At 36.0% G+C, this 25,326-nt stretch overlaps 1 protein-coding gene across 1 annotated transcript; it reads right to left on the bottom strand.

Moving 5' to 3' along the window:
* Window positions 1-368: 368 nt before the first annotated feature.
* Ms4a5 (membrane spanning 4-domains A5) lies at window positions 369-17,406 on the bottom strand. Its single transcript, XM_020155063.2, has 5 exons — window positions 17,254-17,406; window positions 13,638-13,766; window positions 12,072-12,128; window positions 10,630-10,782; window positions 369-479 (listed from the first exon to the last, which is right to left on the bottom strand). The coding sequence occupies exons 1-5, from the start codon at window positions 17,404-17,406 to the stop codon at window positions 369-371; spliced, it is 603 nt and encodes a 200-aa protein (XP_020010652.2).
* Between the last annotated feature and the right edge of the window lie 7,920 nt (window positions 17,407-25,326).

Here is a 25,326-nt window from a genome sequence, read left to right as displayed (position 1 = left end):
CCATTCTGTGGAGTCTCTCAGAAAAATAAACAGAAGACTGTCATGAATCAAGGAAGTTAGATGACTTGGTCATCCCTGACCCTGGGCTTTGGATCATAGTTTTGTTTGTAGAGATGCAACACCACACTGCTGTCCTTCAGTTGCAAGAATGTATGAGTCACAGAGGTGATGACATCAAGGTGATCATTATATTTGGAGAGGGGGGGGAGATGGCATTGCCAAGAGACAGTCAAAGTGTCCATAGGTCCCCCTTCACCCCTTTTGAGTCACTCTCCTTTGCTTCTAAGACTTGCCAGCCTCAAACTTCTGTGTTCCTTTCAGCTTTTCCTCACAAGCAGTGTTCAGTTCTAGGTAATCTTATAACATGTTCAACAACATTCCTTATAATGACAATTGGCTGAGTGGCATCCCCAAATTGCGAAAGGCAAGGAAATGAATAATTCAATGATGCTGAAGATCATCAACATTATCAAAAGTCCCTGCAAGAGTAGAGGAAATAATGAAGAGTCATGGTATCAGCACAGTAATAGCTTTTCTAATTACAACAAGGTAGCAATGCCCAGGTAATATAAATTCCCTTCATTTCTTCAGTGGAGAATCATGGATATAAAAACACATCAGCACAGCCTAGCATAGGATAGCATATATTCTCTTTGAGAAAGTCAGATAAAATAACACATTTTCTAAATTATATATATAGGTATATATAGGAAATAATGTCATAAATATATCAAATACAAAGAAACACATATAAAAAGTCATCTGTTGAAGGAGACAGAATAAGATTAAGAAATAGGAAAATGATAGAAACAAAAATAGAAAAGGAAAGAAAAAGAGGGGAAAAGGAAAACTACTAGCCCAGAAAAAGAGGAACATAGAAAAAGACATGTAAGAAGAAGCACCAATTAAATGTACCACCTTGTGTTCTTTTCAGTCACTGCAAAAGATCTTTAAAATGTTTTGTGTTTGGCAGCTACGGGCGCACATGGTGGCACACACCTTGTCAGTAACGCAGAGGGAAAGCACCGGCCTTCCCTGTGCCAGTTAAGGCTTGCTGTCTTCTGAGAGCCAAACCTCATATTGAAATGGAGAAGCTTAATATGATTGATATTTTTCCTACAGTCATATTTGTCTACCATATTTTAACCACAGGTTGAAAAATTACTTCAGAGCCATACAATTTTTAATGACCACATAATATGTTATGTTGTATAAAATATTTCAATATTTACTCTTTTGTGACAAAACAGATTTATTTCCTTCTCCTACTTTGTGTTTTTCTTCTTGGTGGTTGTTGTTCATTTGTTTCACCTCTCTGTAAAATACTGCAATAGCATTCTTGTACATATGCTCTGTATGGAGGTGGTCTCATTGCTGTGGAGATAGACACTTGGGTTGAAAGATATGTACCCCACATAACTAAGTTTTGTCTCCTTGGTTTCTCAAGTGGTAGAAACACTTAACCTTTCTATTGCCAATTCAAAGGTTATGAATATAAATGTAGTCCATTATTAATTTGTCATTTTCCTGACTACTACTGAATCTGAGTTCTTTTTTATAAATTCCTTCCTCATGTTTTCTTCTTGACTTTTCCTTGAGTCACATACACTCTGTATATAATGTTTTGTTATGTGCTTAAAATTTTTTCCATTTTTTTACATCATACCAAAGTTTACACATAAAGAAGTATTTAATCTTATTATTACTTATTTTCCAGATCAGGATATAGCACATTTCTACTACCCCAGTATGTTCTTTTTGTCTTTTCCCAGCCTGTTCACCCCCACCCTCCAAGAGACAGCCACTCTTCCGGCTTTATTAAATTTGCCTGTTCATTTCTGTATCTGAATTTGTTTGCTTAGCTTAATGGCTTAAATTCATCCTTGATGATCCATGTATCAATAGGTGGTTCTTTTTATTGTTGAAAATTATGTCATTATTTGAATAATAGCCATTTATTAAGACACTCTGCTGTTAGATATCTGAAATTTATTCCAGTTTTTCTCTACGATAAATAGAGCTGTGATGAACATTCTTACATAGGGATAAAATTGGTGTATGATTAACTGTTAAAAAATGCCAAATAGAGCCAAGCTTGGCAGTGCGTTCTACAATTCCAGCACTTGGAAGGTAAAGGCAGAGTTTGAACACAGCCTGAGGTACATAGTGAGACTATACCTCAAACCAAACAAAGTAAAACAAAACAAAGCAAAACACCTGCCAAGCATTTTAAGTAGTTTCTAAGGTAGTTGAACTTTTTACACTGCCACCAAAAGTATACAACAGTCTCAGCTGCTTTATTCTAATACCTGCAATTGTCAGGGCTTTCAATTAAAATCATTCTGATGTGCATGCAGTCATACCTTATATGTATCTAACTTGCATCTCTGTGATGACTGCTAATGTTGGGCACATTTTTATAAGTTCACTAGCCATTTGTCTCTTTCTTTGTGGAGTGTTTGCCCGAGACTTACTCCTTTAAATTTTTTGCCTGCTTATTGACTTAACATTTAATAGACTCTGGGTATGAGTCCTTCTTCAGATAGATGTAATGGGAAAAACTTCCTCCTTTATGCCTTGCTTTTTGTCTTTCTTAGTGGTGTTTTTGATGAGGTTTTACTTTGCTTGTTTCTTTTCATTAAAAAAGTTTTAAATAGTCCATTTTATTATCTTTTTATTTGATGGTTATCCCCTTTGTATTCTAAGACAGCTTTGCCTACACCCATGGTCCTAAATATATTCTTAGTTTTGCCCCTCCCCCACCACAGCTGCCACCCAGGGGATTTAGGTCTGTCATTGATTGATTTTTAAATGTGACTTCAATTGTGTACTTTGAGTATCAACTGACTTGACCATGACAAATTCTCATATATATATTTTTTTCCTTTATTTTTTCCAGTATTGGGACTTGAACTCAGATCCTCATGCTGGCTAGGCAGGCACTCTGCCACTTGAGCCATTCTGCCAGCCCTTTTCATATATATATTTCTGAATTTGATTTCCTAATATATATTTTTAATTTTTTATTCATTTATTCACATGTGCATACATTGTTTGGGCCATTTCTCCCCCTGCACCCCACCCCCTCCCTCTCCCCTCCACCCCCCTTCGCTTCCAGGCAGAACTTGTTCTGCCCTTATTTTGTTGAAGAGAAGACATAAGCAATAATAAGAAAGACAAAAGGTTTTTGCTAGTTGAGATAAGGACAGCTATACAGAGAGATTCCTAGCATTGCTTCCATGTACAAACGTGTTACAACTCAAGTTGATTCATCTCCAACTGACCTTTTCACTAGTTCCTGGTCACCTTCCCATAGAGACCTCTGTCACTTTAAGGTTTCTGTATTAGTTCCTTTGCAGTGGGGACATCAAACTTTTTCATATTTGGGGTTTCTTACCTATCCCCATACCTCCTGTATGTGCTCTCCTCTTATCATGTGACCAAAGTCCAACAACATTACTGTATTTGCCCTAGATCTAAAGTCTGTATATGAGGGAGAACATACAATTCTTGGTCTAACCTCACTCAGAATGATGTTCTCCCCTTCCATCCATTTACTTGAAAATAATAAGATTTCATTCTTCATGGTTGAATAAAACTCCATTTTGTATAAGTACCACATTTTCCTAATATTTTATTTCTGATTTCTACACATGGTTTACAAGAGAGAATTGTCTGTAATTTTCCTGTTTAAAAAACATCTTTGTCATATTTTAGTGTCAAAGTTGTGATGGCCTCATACCAATACTTGTGAGCTGGGAAGCACTCTTCTATTTTGTGAAAGTATTAAGTTTGTGGTTACTTCTTTTCTAAATGTTTAGAAGAATGACCTGCTTCTGGGTTGCTTTTCTTTATTTGAGAAAGTTTTAAATTATGGGTGATTTTTAAATTAGATATAAGATGAATCAGACAATTTAGTCCTCCTGAAGTAGTCATGTCAGAAGAATTGGACAGTTTGATAGGTGTATTTTGCAAGGAATCACTGATCCAAAGCACCATCAAAAGTGTCTGGTTATCATTATATAGTGTTGTTCATAACATCCTCTTAAATGACAATGGCCAGTATGCTTGCAGTGATGCACCTTAGTTATTTTCTGATATTGGTAGTTTGCATTTTCACTTTTTCTTGAACAGTTGCTGGGATTTATCAATTTTAATAGTTATTTCTTTCCTCCCTTTTTTCATTAAAGTATATTATTTGTACAAAGAGCATCCATTGTGATTTACCATACATTTATGTAATGTATTTTGATCAAATTCACTCCTTGTTTTTTCTAACATTGATTTCTTGTTTTATTGATCTTGTTTTAGATCTTATTAGATTTATAACCATTGTTATCTTTATCCTTTTTTTTCCTTTAATTTCTTAATAGATATTTAGATAGGTTATTTTTCAGTCTTTCTTTTAAAAATATTTACTTTTTAGGCTATGCAGTTTCCTCTAAGCATACTTTAGTTGCATCTAATAAAATTTGGTATGGATATATTTGTTATCATTATATATATGTATATATGTTTAATTTCTGCTGCTTATTATTCTTTGAATCTCACATAATTTAGAATGTCTAAACTGTGTTTGGATTTTATGCTTAGTTATCTTTATTGACATTTAATACAATTACACTGTGTTCAGAAAACACTCTATGTGATGTTTCTTAGTTTATTTTTTGTCTAGATAATCTTAATATTGATAAAAATGAAGTTTTAAAGTACCCCACTATTGTCCTGGAACCTATATTTCCCTTTAGACGTAATAATGTTTTTTTCATAAAATTGAGTGTGATGTCATTAGGTACATATGCATTAGCAATCACACCTTTTTGTTAAATTGATCTCGTGTTTATTATATAGTGATCTTTTTTTGTCTCTTTCTATGGTTATTATGGTAAAGCCTATTTTTCTAATCATTTTTTTGTGGTACTGGGGTTTGAACTCAGGACCTCATGCTTGCTAGTCAGGTGCTGTAGCACTTGAGCCACTCTGCTTTTGGTTTCTGTTTGAGTGGAATTTTTTAAATAATCCGTTCACTTTCAGCGGTATGTGTCTTTACTGGTTGAGTGAGTTTCTTGTAGGCAGCATATCATTGGGCTTTTAAAAAATATATATATAATTTTTATTAGGATATATTCATTACATGGGGGGGATTTCATAGTGACAATTCCTATTAGACTTACATTGTACATTTGTTATATTGCCCCCATCATTTCTCCCCCTCAACACCCTCCCCACCCCACTTAAAGCAATTGCAAGAGGTTTCTTTGTACTATTTCATTGTGTATGAGGTTCATCAACCATATACCCTCACCTTAATCTCCTCCATTTGCTCTTTGCCCTCCAACTAGTACTCCACACATACTGTACCTATTTTATGGTCCTGTTTTTTTGTTGTTAATGTTTAAGTTGATGTTCAAAGGAGTTTCTCAGTGTTTGCCCACTGTGGGTATATTTTACTTTGGCCCATTTAATTCCTTCCATTACTCCTCTTTACCCCATTACCTCCCACCCTCCATTTTTTTCAACAGCTTTCAATACACATCCTTGTATCCTCTACCTTCACTGATCTTACAGTTTGCTATATTACTTATGATCTATTGTTATCTTTTCCTTTATCCTCTTTCCCCAAGTTCCATAGAGTAGTTCCAGTATTACAAACATGTTCTACATATGAGTTTGTATATGATCATGCTTGTTTTTGTTTATATGCTTCTCTTTTGGATCCATCTTCCATGTATGAGAGAAAACATGCAGACTTTGTCTGAGCCTGACTTACTTCACTTAACATGATCCCCTCCAATTGTATCCATTTACCTTCAAACCACATGTCATTATTCCTTATGACTGAGTAAAACTCAATTGTGTATATATACCACATTTTCTTGATCCATTCATCAGTTGTAGGGCATCTGGGTTGTTTCCATAGCTTGGCTAGTATTAATAGTGCTAAGATGAACAATGGTGTATAGATATCTCTATTGAATCCTGATTTGTGTTCCTTTGGGTAAATGCCCAGGAGCAGTATCACTGGATATATGGGAGTTCTATCTTTAGCTTATTGAGGAATCCCCATACTGCTTGCCATAGTGGTCATACTAATTTGTATTCCCACCAACAGTGTATAAGGGTTCCTGTTTTGCCACATCCTCATCAGCATTTGTTGCTGTTATTGCCTTTGAACATGGGGTGAGATGAAATCTAAGTGTTGTTTTGATTTGCGTCTCTTTTATAACCAGGGAAATTGAACACTTCTTCATGTACTTACTGGCCATTTGCACCTCTTCCTTTGAGAATTACCTGTTTAATTTATGTACCCATTTCTTCATTGGTATGTTGGTTCTTTGGGGGTTGAGTTTTTCTACTTCCCTGTAGATTATGGATATTAATCCCTTATCGGATAAGTAGCTGGCAAAGACGTTCTCACATTCTGTGGGCTGACTCGAGTCTGGTGACTGTTTCTTTTGCTGTGCAGAAGCTCTTCAATTTGATGCAGTCCCATTTCTTCACTCTTTCAGATGCTGAGCCATTGGAGTTCTATTTAGAAAGTCAATTCCTATACCTTTATGTTCCATTGTATTTCCTACTGCTTCCTGGAGTTGTTTCAATGTCTCAGGCCTTATAGTAAGCTCTTTGATCCACTTTGAGTTGATTTTGGTGCAGGGTGAAAGACAGGGATCTAATTTCAGTGATGTACATGTGGATATTCAGTTTTCCCAGCAACATTTGTTGAACAGGCTGTTTTTTCTCCATTGTGTGTTTTGGGCTCCTTTGTTGAAGATCAGTTGGTGGTAGGTACATGAGTTTATGTCCGTGTCTTCTATTCTGAGCCATTGGTATTCCTGCCTGTTTTTGAACCAATATGATGTTGTTTTCATTGTTATGGTTCTGTAGTATAAAGAACCATAACAAAAGTTTGAAGTTGGGTATTGTGATGCTTCCACTATTGGACTTTTTGCTCTGATTTTCTTTGGCTATTTGAGGTCTTTTGTGTTTCCATATCTATTTTAAGATTGATTTTTCTATTCTGTGCAGTATGTCATTGGAATTTTGATAGGGATTGCATATATAAGAATTTAGCATCTTATTAACAGGTTATAAAAAATAAACTCTTACTTGTGCTTTTATCAAGTGTGCCTTGAAATAAAATAGTTAAACAAATCTTTTCATCATATAGTGCTTAGATAATGTGCAAAAGAATGAAATTGGACCCTTTCCTTACATCATACACAAGAAATTAATGCAAAATTGATCAAATAGGTAAATTGAAGAGTTAAAAAACCAGAAGTCTTAGAAGAAGGCATAAGAATACATCTTGAAGATCTTGGGTGAGGCAATACATTTTTTAGGACTTAAAACCAAAAGCAGAAGCAAGAGAAGAAAATAAATTCAAATTGGTTTTTATCAAAATTAATAACTTTTATTTGAAAAGAGTGAATCTTAATTTCTACAAAATTTAAAAACTCCTTTAGGTCATCGGGGGATCCCAGAATGTAGACTCTGATGAAATAATCTAATTATATAACAAAAAATAGATGAAATAAGTTCACTGAAAGTTTGGAAGAAAGGTATTACCAGAATTGTGTTGGAAGCTAAAGGAGTGTGTAAGAATGTGTGTAAAAGGAAGTGCTTATTAGCACTATTTCCAATTAAGAAGATTGTTTCCCAGGTGAGTGTTTGTTAGCAATTCTGACATTCTGATAGCATTATACATGCACATTATGCAGCTGAGAAATTCAATAAATGGATGCTAGGAGTCAGGCTTCTCACTGTTGGAGTGGGAGGTTACAGATCAGCCATCAAACCACCAAGGCACTTTTCATTTTTTAAATACTAAAAAAATATGTTGAACACTTTAAGGTTATATATGTCTTTTCTTGTAGAAGCCCTCACACAAAGAACTGTTCATACAAACTGAATATAGTGTCTCAAAACGGTTAATTTGGAGAAGTGGATTCATAAGGTCTCAAGGGATAAATTAGTCAAAGAGTAATGTCATGAATTAGTCAGTTTTATAATCTAACACATCAGTCTTTTATCCGAAGAACATGAGTCTGGGAAGAATTACATGGCTCTGAATTAGCAAATGCCAACAACATAGGTTGTTTCACTTGTAAAGGTAAAACACTGATCTTGGGTCCCCCCTGTCTTATATTTCCTTTCAGTTATTTTCTCCTCCCAAAGTAACTGCTTATATTTTTGAGATAACCTGCCTTTTTAAAAAAGCTGATTAAACTGTATTTGTCTTCGCTTTCTACACTTTCACTAAAATGTGTCCAGCCATCTGAGATTCACTGGGTCTTTTGAAAATGTGGGATAATAGTTCTTTCACTGGTTCTAAAAATCTCACCATTGTTTCCTCTTTCTAATTCTCTCCTCTTTCTAATTCTAATCTAGTTTGTGTTACATCTTTTCACTGCACATTTCCTGTTGACCTTTCTTCTGTATTTCCTTTCTCTGTGAAATCTGATTCATTTGGATATATAGAGTGTGTCATATATCAAATATGACACCAAATTCACATAACAAATTTTAGATTTAAGATGTGCGGTCTATATTCACACTTTTACAGATATGTTAAAATTTAGCTATTTCATTTATTTTTGATTGACACATAGAATTTGTACATATTTATGAGGTACACTGTCATGTATATATATATATGTATGTATATATATGTATATATATATGGCAATTATCAACTCAGGAAAATTAATACAGCTATCGTCTTTATCATCCATTTCTAAAACACAGTAAGCACTGTAGTTTTCAATTTTCTTTTAAGATTTCCAGCATCAGAAGTCTTTGTGTGGTTTTGACTTTGATATATTCTATTAGTTGTCATTCATGTAGTTATATCTTTCTATGCTTTTTTTCAAGTGCTTGTCAGCAATTTTCATAAGAAAAATTTTGGGGAGTTTCTTGAGGCAATTGGATATTTTTCCCCCAGATTGCCTTTGGTTTTGCTTTTGTCAGGTGCTAGGAGCACCAAATACCAAGACCCCAAATAATTTCGAGCATTCTTTGCTTGCCCAGTTGATGCCTACTCATGCTTAATATATCTAGCTGGGTGGGGGTAGGAGGAAGTTGTCAGGACTTTCGTCCATGGCCACAATTTTTCAAGTACCTTTTCTGCTTTTGCTTCATTCAACAAGTCCTTTCTGCTATTATGGGGCAGAGTACTTTGTATGCCTTTTTGTCCTCACCTAAAGAATATAGACACCCAATCAAGATCCTGGTTCAATGTGGAGACGGTCTCTTGTAAGTCCTCCTACCTTAGTGGACTCTGTGCCTTGACTTTGTTCTCTTTCATTCCACTTGCTCTCCAAATCAGATTTTAAATGGCCAGCATTTACAAATGGCTTTGGGGTTCCTTAGTTCCAGCTATTTTTCAGCTTTTTTTTCTGCCACATTTTAGTGCATGCTAATTGTACAGTTAACATTGAAATTCATTTCCATACATGCATATAATATGCATTGATAATATTCAAGAATGAGACTTTTCAGCTTTTTAATGCCTTTAAGGTTGTTTTTGTATTCAGAAAAGGGTGATCCAAATAGCCCCATTCACTATTACCACCAATCTCCCTATTTTCTGCTCTCTTCCCCTGATTTCTATGGTCCTTGTGCATCTTAACTGCTCAGTATTTCTTAGAATATACCATATGAAATATCTTTCTTCTATTAGGAACTCCTTTTCCTTAGGTCACTTTCAGTTTCTTCAGCAATTTTTTGGATGCTGGGGATTGAACCTAATACCTTGTGGATGCTAAGCGTGAGCTTTCTCAGAACCACCAAGCTATGTCCCCAGCTCCCTTCATCAATTTTTTGGTGTGTCTTATTGACTATCTTTTCCTTACTTTGTGGATTCATACCTGTTTCTTTTTTTTTTTTTGCAGTAATTTTAGCGGTATTTTGTAAAGAGCTGAAATAAATGTGTTTTTAATAACCCATACTTTATCAAACTAATCCAAATATAAAAACCAAATGAAAACCACAAAGCACTCATTATAATGTATATCTGTTATGAATTGTGAAAGTACTCATTTTTCGTTCATTATATCACTTTATATTTATATTATATTTATTTGTGCACATTTTATCTGTTATAATCTGTTAATTCCTGTATGTGAGAGTTATTATGTGTTTATTGTTCTATTCCATATGCCTGGTATAATGTCTATCAATATTACGAATTCCCTAGCTATTTGTGAGGAAAAGAAAATACACATGTATCAACAACATTGTCTGGATGGTGCTGATTGAGTGCTAATGAATCTTTTTTGTGATGTATTTTTATTAGCATATTATTGTACAGGGTGAGACATTGTGACATTTATGCAAGTGCTTAAAATATATATTAATTAAATGCATCCCCTCCTTCTTTCTCTTTTATCCTCTTTCTCCCCTTCTAAGAACAATTTAAATAGGTTTTGTTGTTCTATTTTCATACATGAATACAGGATTTCCACTATATTCATCCTCCTTCACCCTTTCTCATGCCCTCTCCTCTCCCACTGGTACCCACCTTTGGAAGGGTTTAACCTCCTTGCCCTTCATTTTTCAAAAAAGGACATTTGTGTTAATCTTTTTAATTAAAGTCTTTGCTTATCGCTCTAAAAAATGCAGCATACTTACAATGAATAAAATGGTAATAGCATTACATGGAGTACTTTCTTGAGAATAGCCACAAATGTAGTTTCTATCTAGAAGGAAACCAAATATGAGGAGAATGATTCCAGCTGTTGCTCCCAGGGCACTAGAAAAATTCACTATTTGGCTTACGTTCATCTGAAATAGAATCAGAATATAACACAATGACTCAGGCTCTTGTGCTATGGACAAACAATATGTGCGGCTTTATTTTATTTTCATCACAATAAAATAAACCATAAACCAGCTGTATGATCATATACAGATCACTTCCTTCCTCCAGGTATCAGATCCTCATCCACAGAATGAGGGGATCCAGTAAACTTCTAGCAACTTTTCTGCCTGCAATATTCTATGCCCAAGAACTTCCATTCACATGGGGATGGAGTGTAGATGGTGGTATATAGGGGTATATAGGGGTTGCCATGTTGTGTTGCATTTTACACTCTAATAAAAGTCATTGCCTATTTATATATTTTGTTTTAAGACTTGTGTTTAACTAAACATTATATCTCTCTGTCATTTTTTCCTTTATTGTTGTGCTGGGTGGGGGTACGATGTGGCATTTACACAGGTTCTACAATATATCAAATCTATCATACTTGAATTTGCCCCTCTACCATTCCCCTTTATTCCCTCCCCATCCAATTCCTGGAACAGCAATCTTATAGGAGATATTCTTGGCTACAAATTACTTACTTGGTTATTAATTGATCTCTAATGTCTTTGATTCTTTATGTAAAATAGAAATATTCTACTTGTTTTTTAAACATTTATATTAGTATATGATAGTTATATAGGGGATTTCATTGTGTCATTTCCATATATACATATATTATTCCCTGGTTTGGTTCATTCCTTCCATTATTCTCCCTCCTACCCTATTTCCTTTCTTAAAATAACTTCAACAGATTTTAATGTTCCATATTCATACATAGAAATTACATATAAAAAGTAAATCAACCATATTCACCCTCCAAAATTAATCTTTAAGTTACAATTTTATATTCATTAACAATGTATTCTTTATTTCTCATGATTTAATTAGGGTGTCTACAGTGTGCCTTTCCTATAAGCCAAACTTATGCCTGTCAAAGTGCCTAGTATGATGCAGTAGGTGTCAAAAATACTTACAGAAAGAATGAATGAGGGAGTGACTGGAATACTGAGACCCATTCTACTATTAATTGACCGGAGAACTTGGATAAGTCAATTCTCTGCCTCAGTGTCTTCATATGCAAATAAGAATTAAAGTAGATGACCTAGAACACACTCTTCGGGCACTAGTGGCTAGAATTCTATGAAAATAGGAAGCAAACACCATTGATTGGTATCAGTACTTGACAGTTTATGGAATTATGGTGGCCTGGCCAGAATGAATTATTTTAAAGTTAAAAATCTTAAAACAAAGTAGAAATACAACTCACCAGAGTTTCTGTGCTTTTTCTTTTCAATGCTATTAGGAAGGCTCCAGAAATAATGAACTGTTGGAAAGTTGGAAAGAATAGATATCTTAATGAAGGACATGTTTAGCTCATGTTAAAGATTTCTCACAGAGTGGGCTTCTGCCGGTTTCTTTTCCACCCATTCCTCTGAGTCCGTACGTCCTCAGGGAAGTGAGAAGGGTGGGAGGCCTTGAATAACTGTCCCTAAATACACGGTAGACAAAACACTGGAATGGAAATCTACTTTAGCTTTAGCTGCTTATTTGAACATGAGAAAATTTTTAATCTCACAGGGCTTTAGTTTTCTGATCCATTTTCCTTTTGTAACTATTGTGGACTCATCTATGATATGACACAATAGTGTCAAGTTTGTAACTACTAAGAGAAGGTTCCATTTTATTAGAGTCCAATGTGTTCTTTTGGATGGGATTGTAAAATGAAGGGCTTGAAAATGATTGTAATATGCTGATAATTCTGGAAAGAAAAAAAATGATTCAGGAATTTTCATGGAGGTGAGCTAAATGTAGCATCACTGTCTAGCAGGAAGTACAAATCTGATGACAGTCCACCCAAGTTTAAATTTCTCAACTCCTTATTGGTATTTCTTCATCCTCATCTCTCCACCCATTCTGCCTTTGATAAATTCCTTCAGTTCACATAATATGAAATACTCTCCCAGACTTCTCAGACTTTTGATCATGTTTCTCCTTTGTTCTGCAATAAAGCATCCCCATTTTTACACCTAGACATCCCTGTTCTGATCCTCTGTACATGTCTTCCCCTGACTAAGCAATCACTCATCCTTTAAAATGTAGTCAAGATCGAAATGGCTTTAGAAAACATCCCTTATACTCAGGTACCTATGGAGGCATCTCCTGTGTCTCTGTCAGTACTCATTGTATCTTATGGTAGTTGTCTGACTCTACTCTCAACTGAGACCTGTCCAGCTATTTATCTGATCCCCACAATATGCCCATTCTCTGAGACCAAGTTAGGTGCTAAATTAATGTTTGATGAATGTGATTAAATGTGATAAGTAAATGTCTCTGAGTAGTTCAGAAAGCACATCTCTGGAGCCTCTATGCTCCACGTCTCTAAAGAGGAAATTGCACCTTTGTCTCTACTTACTTCCAACACCTCTACAATAATGTTTATTATACTGCCTCAAAATATCTGTTTACATGTTTTCTTTCTTGCTAGACTGAAAGTGCTCTGAAGGATCCTCACTTACTAACCTTTGCATCCTCATTGCATTGCTCTATGTATCTGGCCTACAATATACAGGAACTAATTTTGAATGAATTAATGGAAAAGTAAGTATGTATAAGACCCAAAGAAATATTCCCAAAGAAAGTTTCAAAACCCCAAGGTGAGAGAAATTAGTAAATATGGTGACTTAATGTGGAAACAATTTCAACAAGATTAATCTTTGTTGTACTTTTCAAAGCACGTCATGTACCTGGCCCTTGCTTATTTCTTAATTAAGAATTCACCAACATCCTGACAGGTTAATTTGGCTTCAGATTGGATGTAATTGACTATACTCACCAAAACAGAACCCCAGAATGGATATCCTGAAATAAATATGAAGGGAAATCTTGGGTATGGTTTTACCAAGGTGAAAAGGAAAATAATTCCAAAAGAAAAGTTCATAATTCCAAACAGGATCTGAATAGCCTGTAAATGGACAAAAAAAGTCATGGTGAAGGAAATGCAAAATGATGGATGGGTTTCTTCCTGTTTAGATCTTTGTTTAGTTAAAAGGATTTGGCAGTTCCCTTCTTTTCTAAATCAGGGAAGGATGGTAGAAGTTCCTTCTTAATCATATTGTTCTATCTGATATTTGGCAATAGGGGAAATATTCTAAATCAGTGCTCCTGAAAATATGGTCTATGAACTGGCAACATAAGGTTCAACTGGGAGCTAGAAATGCAAACTGTAAGTCTCTGTCCATACTTATTAGAATCTCCAGATGCTGACAAACCCATGTCTAAATAAGGTTTTCAGCCCTTTAGCATATAAATGTTAATGAGGAGCACTGAATTATAAATTACTTCACCATACTGAGCTCTGGAAGAAGCAAATGCTTAGAAAACCCTTCTGCAGATGGTCAGTGCCCTGAGCCTGCTGAGGTATTGCCACACTCCCAGGCTCAGACCACTCCTCATCTGCTTTTCTTTCTCTTTTTGTCTCTCCATGCTACACTTGTATTGCACACCTGAGATGTTCTGCAACACCAAGCAGTGGCTTGACAAGTGCTATGAAAGATTAATGAGAATGATGAAAGTATGGAAGGCATACAACATAGGAGTCTGTGACCTCTGTCCTCTTTTATTTTCAATCCTCTTTTTTACTGGGTAATCTCACTTGCTGCCATAGCAACAGTTACCTTCTAGTAGTTGAGTCCCAAGTGGTGTCATTTTCATTAAATCCAGATAAACATCCTCACTTGAATGCCCCACAAACACTTTATATTCAGTGTGTTCAAGACCAAGTTCACTTTTCCCCCTTTAAACCTGATCCTCTTTCTATTTTTTCTGCTTCTGTTGTTGATACTATCATCTTGTTAGGCTGAAGTCTTAAGGTCATTCTCTGTTTTTCTAATATTCCTTGATCCTAACAATCAAAAACTAGCCAACATTCCTATTATCACGACTTGCAAAATCACAAATATTAAACCTACCCCCCCAATTTTGCTGTTGTGGCCAATGTTGGGGCACTTATTTCAAACCCTTTAAGTTTCTCCCACATATCAATCTATATTTAGAGATAACTCCTCCATTTACATAATTCTTCACATACAGTTGGTGAGTTTCAAAAAAAAAGAAAGAAAAAACAACCTTCCCTTCTTGGTAGTGAGCTCACACTGGGGACACATTGTCCTCAGCTTCTCAATGCCCTAAATATTAGAAGTGAGTATTACTCTTGCAAAGGGAGTCTGGAGAGTTTGTTCATCTCAATAGGTGTTACTCACTTATCTCAATTATTAAAATTCTCTTCTAGCTGGTCTATACCATCTTCTTTTTCTCTATTCCAATGTTGAATAAATGCTAAAGTAAGATTTCAAGAAAAATACTCCAATTATTCCTCTCACTATTGTTTGAAAAATAGCTCCTAAATCTTATGGTCAGTAAACCCACACAGAGAATAATTTTTAAAATCATATATTCCTAGCCTCCCACTTGTTTAAAATTGTTCAGTAATTCTGGGATGAGTTTTAGGGACTTGGTGTGTATATTATGAAGCTTCTTTGGTAGCATCAACAATTTTATAGTTTGGAAACTAATTGTGTACATTACAAATCTAATTAAGAAGGGAAATAAGATTCTTGGAAAATAGGTCTCCAAATGACCTTCCCAATTGTTTCTTTTTTTACTTTCTATCTTAGTTTCTAAATATTTTTAGTATTTTGTATTGTAAATTATATATGGCAGGTATAATACTTACCATTTTATTAGAATTAGTAGACTTCATTTTTAGAGAATTTTTAGGTTCCAATAAAATTGAGTAGGAAATACTCAAATACAGGTTCTACGTGCCATACCCTTGCTCACCTCAGCCTCCCAATTATCAACATGTCACTTTAGTGCAGTACCTTTGTTATAATTTAGAAATCAATGTTGCCACATCATCATCCCACATCCATGGTTTATATTAAGTTTCATTCTGTGCTGTGCATTCTATGAGTTTTGGCAAGTGTATGACATGTGTCTACCATTGAAGTATCATATCATATAGACTAGTTTTCCTGTCCTTAAAATCCTCTGAGCTCCACCTGTTCATTGTTCTGTGTCTCCCCTTGGTTCTCTGGCAACCACTGATCTTTTTGTTGTCTCCCCAGTTTTCTTTTTCCAGAACACCGTGTAATTGAAATCATAACATATAGCCTTTACTAACTGGCTTCTCTCAATTATCAATATGCATGTAAGCTTTCTCCATGAATGATAACTTAGCTTGATAACTCATTTCTGTTACCACTGAATAATATACCATGATTTATTTATCCATACTGATTGTTTCATATTGCTTGTTTTTTGATCCTCTTAAATCTTTTAAGCCTAGATTGACCTCTCGCAACTCCCCTTTTTAATTCCTGACCTATGATACCTTGCATATTTATTTATAATCATTTCTCAATGTAGACTATCATGTCCTCCCCTCCCCTGATTTCCACTTGTGGAAATGCCATCACTTCTTTAGAGTCCAGACTAAGTGCCATATTTGCTGTGAAATTGTCTCATCCCTTTTAGCTAGAAGTAACTATTTCACCTCTGAGTTCCCTACAATCAGTATTACAACTTATGACTTTTATTATATGATCCATTGTAATGTAGTTTTTAATATATTCATTTTATTACTTCTGAACTATGTATTTATTATCCTTAGTGAGCTAGGTTGTGTTAACTTCTGTAACCCTCCATAGCATCTAACATAATTCTTTTCACCATGTTCAATGCATTTGTTAAAGTATTTTGAACTCTTTAATATGACTTTGGATTCCATTGTATTTGAATAGATGCTAAAGCAGGTTGGACAGATGGTCCTATCACTGGGACCTCTTTCTCTATTTCCTTGGGATTTTTTTCCTAAATAAGTTTAATTGAAAGAATAAATGTTTCAAATATATGCTCAACATTACAATCTGAAACATATTCTTATGTCATCTGAATGACAGGTTGGTAAATCAAAGAAAATAATATTTATGGAATGGATAGATGAATGGAGAAGTAAGTATTTATAGTATTAAGAGGGTATTCTATAAAATATTCATATAAAATATATTTATCATGTTAAACTGTGAAATCTTTTTTTGGTTGGGAAAATATAAAACCATCCTTTGCAATAATCCAAAGTATAGAATCTAGTCTGTTAACCTCTGTTTTCTTTTTCCTCTTTAAAATTGACTAGGAAGCTCTTAAATACTCAATTTGGATACTGTGACCTTCAAGATCCCATGGATCTTGACTTACTCATCTTGTATTTTCCTGTTCACAGAATACTGTAGATAATTGGTATAGCAATGTGATCTCTCTCTCTCCTGAACTGAGTGAAGCTAAAAGTTGTAGTTGGCTCCTACTTCTAAAACGTATGCCACCAAATAGCTTTATCTTTCTCCCACCCACCTCTCAGTAGAATGTATATTGTGGCAAGTCTTAGTACTTACCCCTAAGATCTTCATTTTGGTAACAAAAAATTTCTGAATGAGGTTTTGGGACTTGTAGGTTGTGGCTGTGAGTTCTGATGACTGATATTCTGGACTGTTGATATCTGAAGGAAATAACAGAAACACGGGACTGTGCGCAGCATTTGAATCCATGGTGGTGCAGTTGGTATTCTGAAATGAAAGAAAATTATTTAGTTGGTTTTTCAATTTAGACCATGTTCTTTCCCTGTACCAAAGCTGTCTGCAGCACTGGCATTGTTGGGCTTTAAATTGGAATTATAGAACCTTAGAGTCACAAAGTCATAGAATTTCAGTACTGGTCAAGATCTCAAGAAGGTTAGTAAGTAAACTGCCTGGGTCTGAGGTTTGTGGATTGGATCAGAGAAGCAGATTCAAGGGAATTTTGGTCAAGACACATATCCCTCAGTTACATACAACTTTGAGATATATAGATAGATAGATAGATAGATAGATAGATAGATAGATAGATAGATAGATCTCTATCTCTATCTTTGTATCTATATCTCTGTAGATATCTATAGATATCTATATCTCTGTAGAGATATAGATATAGATATATATGCCACAGAAATAATTAGCCTTTTTTTTTTTTGCAGTACTGGGGTTAAACTCAGGGCCTCATGCTTGGTAAGCAGGTGTTCTACCATTTGAGCCACTCCTCCAACCCTTTTTTGTGTTGGGCATTTTTGAGGATCACAGGTGTGAGCCACCAGTGTCTGGCTAATTAGCCAATTTTTAAAGTGCACATAGAATCCATGCTGCCTGTTGTTTTGTTTTTTTGCCACTTGATTTTAATAGCTTTACCTGTGTAACAGACCACCTCCAAACACAATGGCTTCAAACAACCACACTTTATTTGGTTGATACTTCTGTGTGTCATAGAGTTGGTTCTTCTGGTCTCCTCCTGCTCTGCTCATCTCTACCAGATTTTCTTATGCATTGGAAATTACATAGAGTGTCCAGAGTTAGATGAGTTAGGATGGCCCAAGTTATGTATTTTTCAGTTGGCAGACTCAAGATTCAGAGGATAAGGAAGCAGATTCCATGTCTTCTTGGGAGGGTCTGTTCTGTCAAATTGTCAAGACATAGATGAAGGAAGGAGAATTTGTGCTTATTTTAAAATTTTCTTGTACTCTACCTTGCCATTCTATAGTCTTTTCTATTGAGATCAGGTCTTCTTTAATTGAACTTCCTATTGTGACCAGCCTGTCTCCAGCTGCCAGCTAGAACATTTTAAAAGACCGCCCATCCACTCATCCCTTAAAATTTATTTTTCCTGCATTTAAGTTCCCATTCAGTTTTCTATGAACATAAAATCCTAATGGTGATCCTCTTTCAGGAAAATCATCTGATGTTGGGTTAGTGTTTCCTGAATTTAGCAAACTCTATTCCAATATATACTTTTTTGACAGTACACTAGGGTTTGAACTCAGGGCCTTTTGCTTGTTGGACAAACATTCTACCACTTGACCCAAGCCCTCAGCCCTTTTTGCTTTAGTTTGTTTTTCAGATAGGGTCTTGTTTTCTTGCATCAGATCACGATGACCTTCCTATATCTACTTTCCATGTAGCTGGGATTGCAGACATGTGCCCCTTCACCTGGTCCCTCCGATGTTTAATGTACTGTTTCACGCTCATCAATCATGCTTTAGCTTTGCTCTGGACTTTTTCTAGTTTCTGTTTGTTTCCATCTTAGGGATGATGATTACAATAACATTCTCATGGTTATCTGACAAATGGATAAAGATAAATTATTTATTATGCTTTAATTCATCTAAGGTAACTCAGGATGCAGCATAAAACTCAATCTTATGAGTACAAAAACCCTTAATTAAGTGTAAGCCCTTTTATTTGCTAGTTACAGGATCTGGGCTGAGTTATCTATTAACTCACATATTCACGTTCACTTACCTATTTATTAAAGCATTGCATTTCTTATCTGGAATAATAATTATGTTATAGGATTATTTTGAGTGAATTATAAAGTACGTGGCCTATAGTACATGCTAAATAAACTGTAGCAATAATAAAAATAATAGCAATACATATTATTTCTCTTCTTACCATTCTAGTCATAGTGGCCAAATACTTTGTCTTGCTTTATGTTTGCATTATTTCCAAAGTTCATATTGAATGGTTCTTTAAATGCTATACTTATATCTATTAGCTTACCTATAAGAAAATTGAATGTGTTACGTTGAGTTGGTCCAGAAATGATTTTACCCAATTTCTCTAATAAATCTAAGCTAATTCACACATGAATGATGTGCTTCTGTCCACTACTTTTCTTTATTCCCATATCCTTCAATTTCTTCTTATTTTATAATCTGTAAACAGCTACTCTTTTGTGGGAATTAGTCCAATCTTAAGGCTGCTTGTGGATTAATACATGACACCTTTATATTACCTAATGTTCCCAAATAAAGTTTGTTTTTAAAGCTTCTTATTTTCTGGTTATTCCAGGGAAGCTAGGAAGATTCAGGTGGTCAGACCATGGTCTCTGATATGTAGTCAATAAATTTAGGCCTCTGTTCAGATTCTGTTACTAGGTGGCTACAGGAAAGGCTCTTTGTGTTCTTTCTCTCATTCTTACCTTACTACAGATGAAGCTTTTCTTGTTTTTTTCTTTCTAATGTTTCTTGCTATTGCAAAAGCTCCCTTCATTCTTTTAAAAGATCTATATAAATCTTTTAGAGAGTATAGCAATGGCAGGTGTCATATGCATGGGAATCTCCACTCTAGTTTTTGTTTGCTCTTTTTTTTTTTTGGTTGTACTGGAGTTTGAACTCAGGACTTCAAACTTGTTAACCAGGTGCTCTACCACTTGAGCCACCCTGTCAGTGCTTTTCTGTGTTGGGTATTTTCTTTGTGTTTTTTTAAAATTTTTATTTTTTAAATTCATTTATTCACATGTGCATACATTGTTTGGGTCATTTCTTCCCCTGTCGCCCTCCCCCCCCCCACTCGCTTCCAGGCAGAACCTGTTCTACCCTTATCTCTAATTTTTTTGAAGAGAAGACATAAGCATAATAAGAAAGACAAAGCATTTTTGCTAGTTGAGTTAAGGGTAGCTATACAGAGAGATTCCTAGCATTGCTTCCATGTACAAATGTGTTACAACCCAAGTTGATTCATCTCTAACTGACCTTTTCACTAGTTCCTGATCCCTTTCTCATGTTAACCTCTGTCACTTTAAGGTTTCTGCATTAGTTCCTCTGGAGTGGGGACATCAAATGCTTTCATGTTTTGGGTTTTCTACCTATTCCTATATCTCCTGTATGTGCTCTCCCCTTGTCATGTGACCCAAGTCCAACAACAGTGCTGTATTTGCCTTAGATCTAAAGTCTGCATATGAGGGAGAACATACGATTTCTGATCTTCTGAGCCTGGCTAACCTCCCATGCTGGGTATTTTCAAGATAGGGTCTCAGAAAGTATTTGCCTGGGTTGACTTTGAACCATGGTCCTCCTGATCTCTGACTCCTGAGTAGCCAGGATTGCAGATATGAGCCACTGGCACCTGACATGTTTGGTCTGTAAATCGCAAATAATAGTGCTGGACACCAGTGGTTTGTGCTTTTAATCCTAGCTACTTAGGAGGCTGAGATCAGAAGGATCAAGTTTCGAGGCTAGCCTAGGCAAATAGTTCATGAGACCCCATCTCCAAACTAACTAGAGTAAAATGATTGTCAGTTTGGTTCAAGAAGTATAGCATGTTCTTTGCAAGCACAAAGCCCTGGTTCAAACCCCAGTCCCACTAAAAAAAATTGCAAATAATAATGATTCTAGATCTTGTCCCATCAATAAAGATGAAAAAACTTGGTATTCCCCACCATGTCTCCAGATAATTCTTGGAAGAGACAGTTGAATATGAGGGAAGGAGGGCAACAGGGGTTTCTATTTTTCTCTAGAGGTGTCAGGCTCTGATTTCCTATTTCTTAGTTTTCTCTGTGTGTCTGGGCTTTTATGTATGAAAACTCTTTTCCTCACTGCATTTTCTGGTCATCATCATTTCTTGATTCCTCACTGTGCTGAAGTAGTAGTAATAAAATATTGCATATATGGAATGTTTTAAAAAACAGCAGTAACAAATGCTTCATGGGCCCTACAAAGGCAGGACTGGGGAATTCCCACTGGCTGTACCTTCCAACATAAGGTCTTTAATTACTTTGCTTTACTTTTGTAACTTCTCAGGGACTTTTCTCTCAAAGAAGACAATATTTTACTTCATGTAGTCACATGGGCTTTTTATGCCCTCATTTTCTTTGCCACCATTTAAGCAAAGAAAAGCGTATGTTATGGGGGGGTGCATAGTTCAGTCCATAACAGGGAGATAATTTGAGCAATAGCATGAACAACTTCCCTTTGTCTGTTCATCTATCCCTCCACCTGTTTATCTGCACACCCATGTAATATTCATCTCTTCCTCTGGAAATTCCTGAAAGACTTTAGTCTAAGAGAGATTCTAGAGGATGGAATTTTAAGGGTGAATTTTATAAATTGATTCTTGGCTTTCTAAATTGGCTGTCTAATTTAATCAAATTTGTAGATGCTATAATGTTACTTTCAGTTGTAAGGAGAACACCAATAGGCCATGGCATGATCTGACAGTAGAGATTGACAAAATATCTCCACTGGATACTCCTTATCTACCACTTACAATAAGCAAATCAGTGGGTGACAGTGAATATGATACTTTAAAGCATATTTTGGAAAGCTAACGGTTATAATGAAAATGGCTGCTGTGTTACTGTTGAACAAAGTGGGAGAGAAAAGGATGAGTTCAAGGAGTTGAATTTTCAGGTTATAAATGGCCTGCTTCTGTGTGTGTGTCCTGAAGGAGCTTCTTGCATCCTGCAGCTACAGGCCTGAGAATGCTAAAAATTAAATGCAGAATCTCACCCAAAATCTCTAACTCATTCTTAAAATTAGAATGCAAGTTGAATTTTCTGATTTTCAGAGTGTTTTCTGTTAAAGTACGGATATTGATAGGGAGAAATGGGATCCTGAAAGTTGGAATAGGGATGGGCTTTGATAAATATGGGAACACTGAACCTTTAAATTCTGATGAGTTTTCTTTTTCAGGGGAAGAAGAATCTCTATGTCTAGTGGGAGCAGCCTTCTCACCCCCAGTGGTGGGGGAGTGGGTAAAGAGACTATGATGGCCTCCTCTGAGTGAGCTGCGAATAGACAATGCTGATTCTCCTCTGGACCCATGTGTATCTTCCCTATTTGCTTCTGGACCTCTAACTAGAATCAATTCCCTGCAGACCCCTAATGCTGATGTTACCACCTGAGTTTTCTAATGTAGGCAGAAATCTGGAAACATCGTGGAAATTGATATTAAGAGTGAGGGATAATTGTGAAAGTGGCATAATGTTGGATCAGGGAGAAATTATTAATAAGGGTTAATTAAGCAGAAATTCTGCATTTCGTGCTATAGCTTGGGGAGTTAGAAAGGATAAAATCTATATGAAAATGTGGCCTGTGCAAGTGAATTGGAAATGCTACACCTGCCTTGATTTAATGTTGAAGAAGGGATTCAAAAGTTTAGGAATGTTAGACTAGATTTGTTGAGATCTATTCACTAATCTTGGAGAGGTGCTAAAGATATACCTTTTTATCATTATGGTGGCAAATTTGTGAAGGGAATCCTGGTACCTCATATCTTTGAAGAACTTTGCAATGTTCTTATACGTAGCCCAGACCTGACCTATAGTCACCGAATTTGGAAAACTAAATGCAGCAGGATTAATTAAATTCTCAAAGTGACAAGGGGGTGACTAGGGCCAAGTGGCAGCACTCAGTAGTCACAGGCAAACTGGAAAGGTATCAGAGCAGACAGCACAGTCAATAATCAGATTAGTGTGACACACAGAGACCTAGGGAGTTGGTTAGATGGTCATATTGTTCTTTGAAGTTAAGTAGATAGAAATCCTTCCATATTCTTACTTGATCTGTATAAATAGAAAATTTCTAGGTCGGGTGAACAAAAGTCTTACCTGAATCATAAAAGCAAGATCAACTCCCAAGAAATACTCAATCCTTTTTGGAACTATGGGACTGGCTTTGAACTGATATTAATGTTAAAGGATGGAAAACATCACTGTGGCCCACTTGTAGGAATGGGGCCTATGGAGGCCTGTCGATCAATGAAGATTTAGTTCAGGTTTATCTCACAAGGGCCTGGTGAGACCCCCCAACCCATCTGTGGTTATTTCCCAAGTTCCAGAATGACTTATTGGAATAGGTATGCAGAAGCTAGTAGAATAACCATATTTTGTCCCTGATCTGTAGAAGGAAGATTGTTAAAGCAGAAAAGGCCAAGTGGAAGCCAGTAGAATTGTCTCTGTGTGGAGCAATAGTAAACCAAAAGCAATACTACATTTTTGGAGGAATTGCAGACATTCGTGACATCATCTGTAGCTTGATAGATGCAGGAGAGATGGTTCCCACTACAGCCCATCAATTTTCCTGTTTGGCCTATGCAGAAGACAGCTGGATCTTGGAGAATGATAGGGATTGTTACATAGCCAGGTTATGAATCCAATTGCAGCTGCTATGCCAAACATAGATCCATTACTTGAGCAACTTAACACATTATCTAATTCCTGACACACAGCTATTGATTTGGCAAAGACTTTTTCTCAATAACTCTTAGCAAAAATGACTAGAAGTAGTTTACATTTGGCGGGCAATTACCTTTACTGTCATAGCTTAGGGGTTTATCAGTTCCATAGAACTAAGTCATAATTTAGCTCACAAGGATCTTGATCACTTTTCCTTTTCACAAGGTATCATCTTGCTCTATTTCACTAATGATATTATATGATTAGACCTAGTAAGCAAGAATAGTAACTACTCCATACTTATTGGTAAGACATTTGTATACTAGAGTATGGGAAATAAATAGAACAAAAAGTCAGAGCTTTTCTACCTCAGTTGAATTTCTAGGGGTCTAATGTTGGGGCATGTCAAAACATCCTTTGTAAGGTGAAGAAAGATAAATTGTTGTATTTGCTCCCTCCTAAAACCGAAAAAGATAATGTATTTCTTTAGATTTGAGGGGCAGCTTATTCCTCAGGTGAACATACTATTCTAGCACATTTACCAAATGACTTGCAAATCTGGTCATTTTGAGTGGACCTATAAGAAGAGAAGGCTCTGCAACAGCTCCAGGCTGCTGAGTAAGCTATCTCACTTGGGCCACATGATCTAGCAGACCAATGGTGCTTGACATGCCAGTGGCAATTAAGGATATTGATTGGAGCTTCTGGTTTGCTCCCAGTTTATTGCATGATTCTGGAGCGATGCTCTGCCATCCTCTTCAAATAACTTTGCTTCTTGTGAGAAATAGTTCTTGCCTTGCTATTGGGCTTTAGTAAAAATTGAATGATTGACCAGGGTCACCAAGTTACCATGTAATCTGAGCTGCTCATCATAAACTACTTGTTGCTTTTATTAGCCTAGACATAAAGTTGAATGTGCACAGCAGCAGTCAGTCCATTATCAAATGTAAGTTGACCTATAATAAGTTGACAGAGTAAGAGAAAACTTGGGCTTGGTTTGCAGATGTCTTTGCATGATATACAGGCACCACCTGTGGTGGACAACTGACCCTCTGCAGCCTCTTGCTGAGATATCCCTGCAGGACTGGTAAAGAGAAATCCTGTGTGTTACCTTTTCTTAGGAGAAATGATCAGATATGCACTTTTGTACAGTTTCCTGAGCTGTGGCTTATGGTTTACATGGATTATCAGGGTCCAGCAGAAGCATATGTTAGTCAGTGATGAGGAAATTTGAGAATCAGATGTGAATAGATCTCTCTGAATGGGCAAAAATCATGATAGTATTTGTATCCCATCCAAATGCTCACCAAAGGGTAGTCTCAGCAAAGGATATTTATTGGTCCTAAGGAAACTATGATCTCTTTCCCCAAACACCCCTGACATTGCCCAGTGGGTTCATGAACATATTGGTTATGATGACAAGGATGAGGTTATTCATGGGCTTACCAACATGTACTTCCACTTATGGAGACCAATCTGTTTAT

The sequence above is a fragment of the Castor canadensis genome, chromosome 1, assembly GCF_047511655.1.
Source record: "Castor canadensis chromosome 1, mCasCan1.hap1v2, whole genome shotgun sequence".
NCBI lineage: Eukaryota > Metazoa > Chordata > Mammalia > Rodentia > Castoridae > Castor > Castor canadensis.
This window is presented reverse-complemented; position numbering and strand designations above follow the sequence as displayed.

Excerpts from the sequence above, each read along its gene's own strand:
- Ms4a5 (XM_020155063.2), bottom strand. The coding sequence starts at position 17,406 with ATGGATTCAAATGCTGCGCACAGTCCCGTGTTTCTGTTATTTCCTTCA. Across the intron at positions 13,767-17,253 it reads CCAAAATGAAGATCTTAGGG|GCTATTCAGATCCTGTTTGG; the intron begins GTAAGTACTAAG and ends GTCCATTTACAG. Across the intron at positions 12,129-13,637 it reads CATTCTGGGGTTCTGTTTTG|TTCATTATTTCTGGAGCCTT; the intron begins GTGAGTATAGTC and ends ACTTTCCAACAG.